Source organism: Triturus cristatus, chromosome 9, assembly GCF_964204655.1.
Source record: "Triturus cristatus chromosome 9, aTriCri1.1, whole genome shotgun sequence".
Lineage (NCBI taxonomy): Eukaryota > Metazoa > Chordata > Amphibia > Caudata > Salamandridae > Triturus > Triturus cristatus.
The window spans coordinates 731,801,670-731,810,684 of NC_140592.1; the positions used below are offsets into that span (position 1 = coordinate 731,801,670).

At 46.2% G+C, this 9,015-nt stretch overlaps 1 protein-coding gene across 1 annotated transcript; it reads right to left on the minus strand.

Moving 5' to 3' along the window:
- Nucleotides 1-4,090: 4,090 nt before the first annotated feature.
- On the minus strand, nucleotides 4,091-8,496 carry LOC146798634 (uncharacterized). Its single transcript, XM_085625954.1, has 2 exons — nucleotides 8,342-8,496; nucleotides 4,091-5,353 (listed from the first exon to the last, which is right to left on the minus strand). Exons 1-2 carry the CDS (start codon nucleotides 8,369-8,371, stop codon nucleotides 4,442-4,444), a joined length of 942 nt encoding a protein of 313 aa, XP_085482080.1. The 5' UTR covers nucleotides 8,372-8,496; the 3' UTR covers nucleotides 4,091-4,441.
- Nucleotides 8,497-9,015: the final 519 nt, after the last annotated feature.

The following is a 9,015-nucleotide window of genomic DNA, read 5'->3' on the forward strand; positions in this document are numbered from 1 at the left end:
CAAACCAAGAAAGGTGAAAGTCACTCAGCGCATGCACCCACAGAAACAAGTTGCTTCCGGAATTAAACTAGTTTACTTTCTCACACACACACACACTAGCACCAAACCTGCAAGAAAAGGCACCCATTTCGCAAACATGTGATGCTATAACAATGGCAACTAGCTGTACAAATAGCCTGACATTGATCAGATGTTTGACAAGCCCAAAAGCTAGTTGACGCAACCAGGTTAAAACATTTAGGCACTGCATGTGTATTGGATAAACAGATCTATATAAAAATTAAAAGCGGTACGCACAAACAGGCGTGTTCTAGTTTTCAAATACACTAAAAGCGTCAAATGTAAGCCAAACATGTACAGGAAGAGCTAGAGAACCAGGACTACCAGCACTTGACAATCACCCTCTATTGTGGGCGAGGTAGTCTGCATTTTTTGCAAACAAATCAATTTGATAAGGCTACCCAGTGTGAGGGGGGGGGGGGCAGAGAAAGTGGTCCACTATTGGTCTAGCTCCCATCCGTGTGCGCTTCCTGTGACCTACTTAGCGTTTGGTCAGTCAGATGTTACTTTTGTAAGTGCTGTGCTATGAACTGGAATTAGTCGATTGCCTGGTGCTAAATTGTCTAGGACTATAATAAAAAAAAAATTAAAAAAGTTATTGCTCTCCAATCCACTGGATGAAGATTTGTACATCCACCCAGTGTAGGCAATTGGAAAGCATTCAATTAAACGGATTGTTTGAAGACCTAAAAAAAAAAAAAATTGGTCTCAGAACAAAACCCATGTTACAAAAATCATGCGACTGCCACGGTCCATACACATGCACTGCAGCCTGTTTGAGAGAAGTCCCTCATAGCAGTCACAGGTAAGTGTGTGTATATACACACGCGGGTGGCCAACTCACAGGCACCGCTTTAAATCCTGACGTGTGTGAAAACCCAATGCTGTTGTATTGTGGTATTTGCTTGCTTCCATTGAGGAAAACAGACTAATATTCTATACCTGTGGTTTCTAAGTGAAAAGCCCAGGACTGGAAACCGTGTTTGTGATGACAAGGGATGCAGTGGTCACCCAACTATAGTGTTGGTGTCAACCACAAGACCACTCCAGAGCCAGAAACAGTTGAGCTGTGAGCAAGCCTTGCAGCAGAATCATAGGTTGGTATGCATGTTTTATCAACAACAAAAACATTATGACACTATCACTCCCAAACTTAGAGTACCCATAAGAAACCCGTGTGGTCTCATTTGCAACCACTCACTATTTAATGACCTAAAGGGGGCACCTCAGTGACATGTTTGGTGGACCAATACTTTCCCTTTCCTCTGCAAATGTTTATTCTTCATCCTAGGTTTTCAGTCATCTATGTAAATGTAAGTCTTCGGGTTACAGTAACCCGAAATAGTACTTTCTCGGTGCCCACTACAACGATTTGGGTGTTGCCACATGTAGGCAGTGTGCATGTCAACCCCCTCCACCTTCGGTGGTATTTGCTTACTATTAAAATTTATGACAATCACTGCACAAGCTTGCCAGTGCTCGTTTCAATTAGTTCAATACGGGTATGTGGGAGCTTGCAAAGGTAAGTGTGGGCAAGGTTTTTTTGTTGCATTATAGGTGTAAATGAATTCACATGCTACAGTACTGATGGGGGGGGGGGGTCAGAAAATATTCTGAACTAGATTGAGTCCAACCAGGAATGCACTTTACTTCAAGATTCTGAACGACTACAGTTGAACTTCATCTCAGCATCCGAGCTACATCAGTAGTAGGAACCAACGGGTCTGCCCTCACTATAGAGATAGGACTCCAGAAGAAAAGCCCTGCCCTAACCCAAAGGGCCAACATAACGGTCTCCGCAGAATATGCAGTAACTCCAATATGAGAAATAATAGACCAGAATAGGTAAAGCAACACCAGACACTGCCTCAGTAGCAAATACCCAAACATGTCGTACAACCCCCCCCCCCCAAGCCACAACCACCATTTAGAATTCCAAAAGGAGCTCACCTCATGCTTTGATCTCATCAACCAAACCCTTTCCTCCACATACCAAGAACGATGTGCATTGCCTTTTTTCAGGGGGCAAGGGTAAGAAAACACGCACAAGGCTATGACTGGCCCATGCTACATTCAGAATTGGTTTCTGAAAGGGCACCTATTAGATCCCTGCAGTGTAGTCAATCTATTCAGACAACCATTGGGCATCACAACTGGTAGCAATTAACCACTGGCTACACAGTCACCCGAACCTGGCGTACCGACTAGAGAAACCAGACTGGATGTGAGGGGTACCTAGAAGCCCTATACTTCAGACCCTGTAAGGGGAGATACCTGGGGCCAATGGCCCATACAACCTCCATTTGTCACTCAACTACCAAACACCTGGGCTGGAAGGGAAAGCTGACAAAAGCAACACCCCTATGGACATCTCAGCAGCTAGGACTACTATGCTAGCGAGCAGGGTTTGATAGGTGGGATACGATAGGGATCTCTACTGTGGGAGGGGGGGGGGGGTGAGAATCTTCTACGGAAAGGGAAAATACTTTTAAAGACTTACAGGTTAAGCACGAACTGGCATCTAGGGAGGTCTTTCGATATTTACAAGTTCGAAATGCGCTTAATATAGCTCTCAGGGATCTGACAACTATACCGGATGCTTCCCCTTTGAAGGATCGACTGTCTGAACCTCTCCTGACCAAGGCCATTTCTCTTACGTATCGTAAGCTGTGTAAGAACTTACCAGACCCCTTCCTTACCCTTCGAGATAAATGGCAATTAGACTTGGGGCAACTCAAAGATGAGGACTGGCAAGCTGCTCTGATGTCCCCTAGAGAAGCCGCTATTAACCATCGCTTTGGACTGATTCAACTGACGGTTCTACACAGAACATACTTCACCGGGGTGACATTAGCTAAGATAAGGACTAGGCATGATGCACTTTGCCTGCGTGGTTGTAACCGAAACCACATTTTATCAGTGACTGACATTTCATACGGCACATATGGAAGCGAGCTACGAACAAGATGCACCGGGGAAACTACTTGTATTGACACCTCCATTGGGGATACTGAATATTTGGGAAGCGACTGACCTCACGGACAAAGCAACAATTCACCACTCTGGGATAAAACTTTGGTTAAAAGAGCCATTGTTATGAAGGGGGGAGCCGCAGACAGACTGGTGCCGAAAGGTTGGGTGGCGGAAATGGATAGATGTATGGTAGCCGAAAAAGAGGTCTACAAGACCAGAGGATGCCCTAAAAAGTGGGACAAAAAATGGGGTGCCTGGAATGTCTAACGGAGGGAGGGGGGGAGGGAGGGAGAGAATTGTGCATCTCACCAACAGTGGAATTAGAAATGTCAGAGGGCCTTTGAAACGCAATGCCCGATTGTAATGTTGCATACAATACAGTTTTTACCTTTTAAAAAATGTAAAAGTATATCGCAATAACTTGCAAGTGACGATTGTTCTCGTGTCAATAAATTATTCTCAAAAAAACCTATTCAGGCAACCCTTCAAAGCTGTGTGCCAATATTTAACAGCAAGTAACTTACTGTAGATGGACTCTAAAATATATAAAATAAGATATGCTCAGAAACAGATGACCAGAGGTTTGGCACTTCAACTCCAAGTATTGGAGGCAAAAACCACTGACAAACGCAATCATTCTTAAACCCCAAAGTCAATCTGTTGGTCCTATGATTTAAAGGAACTCTCGGTTGGTCCAGATTGGATGGCAACAAGAAGACTTACCTTCTGGCCGCATAAGTGGACATTTTGCCAGACTAGTTGACCCCCCCTGCACATGCATTGTGAGCTTCCCCAATCAGTATTAAGCCCCTCCCCCCAACCCCAAGAGAAACTCCATTGACTGTGCATACAACTAAATGGGATTCCTAATTTATCAATAAGCAAACGTGCAGCCATGAGAAATCTGCAATCCGAAAATCATGCCCCACAGCAACGAAGTTATATAATGCCTGATGTTTACATGCGAGCTAGGGGCTCTTGCGACACAGATGGACCAAGTATATCCTATCCTCATGTTAGCTAATCAATAAAGACTATTTACGCAGGACACAAGAAAGGTGTTTAACTTTCCTTTTATTATTAAACCGTCAGTGGTCAACACAAACATGTCAGACATCATAACAGAACATTCAACCGTAGAAGGATCATAGCAAGACGCCCAGAACAGTTAGAACACTAAATATTAATTAAAAAAATTAACTTATTTTAATTTGCACTTCCGTCTCCATAAATACACTGTACAATCATTTCAAAGAGCCGGGTGCTTTTTAGCAATTAAATACAGTAAAAACTAAAATGGATATGAAAAACAAGTCAGTTAACGTAAACAGTATGCAATTGCTGCATGGGGGGTTGGCTATCCTACACCAAACCCCCAGCAAGTGTTAGTGGACGCATGACAATCATGCTAGAGTTTCACAGACAAATCGCCCCAGTGCACTCCAAAGGGGGACTCACTCCAAACTGAAGCATCGGGCTCTCGAGAGCAGTGCAAGCCCTGCAGCCTGAGTGCCAGGGGCAGCAGGAGGCTGGAGAAGGAAAAGGCGTTGTTGGCTGGGAGGTCATTCAACAGGGGTGAGGCCCCACCGCAGCTTAGCTCTGGGGTACCCAAGGAGCTGCAAACCTCATCTGAAGCAGGGGACAGGGATCCGTCAGTGGCTAACGATGAACCAGTTTGGCTGCTTATCGGCGGTGGTGTGGGCAACAGCAGTGGAGATGGCAACTCCGGGTGGTCATCGGTCGTCTTGTGTAGGAAGTGGCAGCGAGAGCCGTAGGGGCAGACACCTAGAGCCTCAAAGGTGCGGCATAGGGTTTTGCGTGGCTTAGCGTCCTCTTCAGTGGCATGGGTGAAGTGGCAACGGGCACCGTAGGGGCAGCCGCCTTGGGACTGGAACATTCGACAGAGGCCAGCGCGCTTCCTGCTGCCAGGGTGCGGGGGGCGGATGGGCCGCGGTGGTCGACGTTCGTCAGGGCTGTGGATGAAGAGGCAGCGAAGGCCGTAGGGGCAGAAGCCCAGGGAGTGGAAGGAGCGGCAGAGCTCAGTCTTGTATTTGGGGTGCTGGCTTGGGACACGGAGTTCATGCAGACCGTGGGCAAACTGGCACCGGTCTTCGTAGCTGCAGGTGCCGCTCTCGGTGTAACGGCTGCAGAGCTCCGTCTTGTACCGTAGATAGGGGGGCTGTGTGGTGAGAGTGGGGGTTGCGGGTTCCGGCACAGGGAAGAGGGAGTCAGAAATGGCGTCGGCAGAGTCTTCACCACAGGAGTCCCACCCGGGCAGCACGGATGATACATAAAGCGTCAAAGTGTCACCAGAAAAGCCCTGAAAAGAGAAATGTAGGAAGAAATGTGAATAGGTCCACAGCACATGCAAAAATAGTTTTATACCCACTTCACACGGGACATGTTCCCCTAATGTGCCCCATTCATGTTCCTCTCGGTTTAACACCCCGCCACACACACAAATACACAAGACTACCACACGCACAGCATGCGATGGGCAACTAAATAAGTTTACTTTTCTTGCCCACCGCCACACCTCCCTGCCGGTCCTACCACACCTGTATTCTTTACTCGCCATACTGTTCTCTCGTACCCTATTCAGCTTAACTGTCCCCCGTCATCCTTCGCCATGCTCCTGGCCTAGCAATAACCAAAGGATTCAAGCAAGCCTGGCTGAAGATGGCTGAAATGCCAGAAAACGGTCCTAGGAAGCTTGTTTCCGGTCCAGGGAAGGCATGGCTTGGCAGTTCGGGCTGGACTGTTCCCATGAGGCACAGGGTCAAACTGATTTGCATATGGCCATGTCTGAACTGGGGTGGCAGAGTGGGCTAAAGAACGGTGATGGATCAAACCCAGATCTGTTGACTGGGTGTGAGTGTTTGATTGGTACTGATGCTCCGTCCATCACCACCCCCTTTTGTACCGCTATGCTCCTGGCCTAGCCACGAATAGGATATCAAAATGGGCAGGATATTAGTGGTGCATCCGTGGAAGATCACCTTCACCCAGACTCCAGCAAGGTACACTGCGTCTACCCCAGGCACTTAAGGAAAAACATGCACTTAAGGAAAAGCACCCACCTCCCCTTCCGAAGCAGTCTAAGCAGCTGAAAGGGGATCTCAAGACATTTAAATCATTGACACCCCCACTTCAGTTACAGATCGAGGCTTCTAAAGTGGGCAGCAATTTTGGGTTAACAGTGGTACAGACCTCCCCACACAAAAAGGCTCGTCAACATATATGGACAGTTCTCAACCAAATTAACAGGACTGGAGGGTTGTCCTCCCCCCACCATCCTGGCCTTTGCACTGCAAGTAAGGGTTTATATGGTGGGCTACGCATTTCGAGCGGACTGATTTGTTGCATGTAAACATGGGCATTGCACAGGCGGGCAGTGCTGACATAAGCGAATAGCAAAGACAATGAACCTTTAAGTCTATTAGACTCAGCAATACACATTACAGTGTACAACGGCAGTGTTATAAACAGCTTAAGAGGGCTAGGAGCCAGGTCTCAGACCCACTAGTAATTCAAAACTGGCATTAAAACAAGACCCTTTCGGACTATGAGCACTTGCCAACACTGATCGATCTTCTGAAGAATTAAGGTAACCCAGGTCAGCAAGTTAGATCCACTTTAGGTTTCAGCTGAGAGTCTAGCTATTTCCAGAAAGTTGCGTTTGTGGTTTTTTTCCCCGTGTTGCATACAACTCTTGTAAAGCGCATACTTTGAACCAAGTCACCAGGTTTTTATTACAGGCCAGGATTGAGAGCTCTGGAGTGGAGACTGTGCCAGTGTCTGTCAGTTGGTCAGACACGTGTTCAGAATAGATAACAAAAATGAAGCGCTTACAGGTGAGTGGGCCCTTTGTGTAAAGGGGGATATGCTGAAGTGAAGGAGATACTAGGAAGTGGATTCTGGAGAGTGAAAAGAGGGTTCTGAAGTTGAAGGAGATGAAGTGCAAGGTATGCAAAGAGACAAAGTACACATATGTAACAGAGTGACCATAACTGGAGTTGTGGAGACATTAAATATCACTACTCCTACCATAGGTGTCCGTAAAGTTTAATTCCGTCTCACAATTGAAACATTAAATATTTACAAGAATTGCTTTTACTTCGGCATCTTAAACAGCTAACACGAACTGACAAAGCCAATAGTCCTGGCTGGTTGTGTCAGGTTTTTTTATATATCTGGATGCAATTGTAGAAAATGGCAGAGGCGCACCAAAATACCAGTTGAGCGATACACCATGGAAATCACAGAAATATAGTTTACTTGTTTAAATCAATAACTTTAATTACATAGGCCTCGCCTCTTTAACAGACTACCCCAAATCACTTAAAACCCGTTTATAAATGGATTGCTCCATCTTTTAACAGCAGAAAAGATCATTTAAGTTTTTTTTTAACTTTAAGACTAAGATACCTGGAGAATTAAGTTGGGACGGTTGTTTTCTAAGGGTAGAACAGAATGTTGACGCAGCACAGAGGTTTTGCTAAAGTTAGATTCTGATCGGTTGATATTAGGTTGTAGGCGGGAGTGTAAAGGGTACTTGGACTAGTAGTTTGTGTCAGTGTTTTTAGCAGTGCCCGGCATTTACTAGGCCAACACAACTAACTACTCGCAGTCTTTTACACCAGACTGTCCCCCAAGCAAATCTTTGCCGCAGTCTCCATAATACGGACCAGCAACCCAGCCCAGCACGCATTTTTCCCCAACTGCATATTCAATTTTCTACAGCACCACACTGCATATCCTACAGTCTCTGCCCAAGTCCTATAGCCTGTACACCCAAAGGCCTCCACCTACAAGGTTACATATCCCTAATACACATCTTAGGACCTCCACCTCCCGCCATTCAAGAAACCGGGCTCATGTGACAGAGGTGGATTTTTAGGTAGTGTAACACTTCATGCTGTACGGATAAACTGGGGTCATCGGTTTGAACAGTTAACCTACAAGTCCCTAAACGAAAGCACCAGCTTTAAAAGTAAAAATATATAGAGTTAGCGGAAGGCAATTGCCCCGTAGAAAAAACATACACGTACAAATGCAAACAAGTCCCTTAACGCCATGAACGTAGACCGCCCACGAACGCTACACACAAGGGTACTTTAAGACAGATTACTGGATCAGAATTAGTCTCAACTTTACTGGAGCACACGCTGGGTACTGCAGTTCTATATCCGTGTGTGTATGCACTTCAAGTCTACGCCATCATAGGCAGGGTATCTAGAAAGTGCTGTACCGGCGTACACTTCTGGTTACAATGCATGTAGCAACCACCTCCCCAGCAGTGTCTCACCTGACGCGCGTGACTCCCCTCCTCCTCCATGGTACAGTTCTAGAACTCCAAGGCTCGTATCACACTCCCTCTGCTTTACGATGTGTTTCTGCCTCCTCCTCTGTTGTTGTCCCAGACTCTCGCGCGCCAAACATTCATAGCCCTAATGGGTGGAGCCATAATCGTTCTCCCACCTCCAAGCGCCACACGCGGCGGGCAATTCAAACTGACCAATCAGCAGAGACAGCAGGGAAATGGACAGAGAGAAAGGAGTACCTCGACGCCTGCTCTCAATCTGCGAACGGCCTTTTCTTGTGGAGCATGGTGTTGGAATTAAGCACGAATAAGATTCAGTGTGATCGTTAGTTTTTATTTTACGACATTGGGGCATAGTGTTTTTAGTCTTTTAGACCCGTTAACGAGCAGGGTTAAGAATAAAAATGGGGTAAATGTGTTCATGTGCTCATGTTTAGGATTAGGATGTTTTGGGTGACCTGATTGTCAACTACAGAAAAGTCATGCCATCGACATAGAAACTGGACTACATACATGCAACATAAATGACAGCACTCACTAACTGAGTGGCACGTGTTTCCGAGTTTTTGTGCTCTGCTCTCAGAAGGTTTCAGGAATTTCAAGTAGTCCAGTATCAGGCGTTTAGGGTGACCAGATGGCTCCATGTCAAAGAGACACAA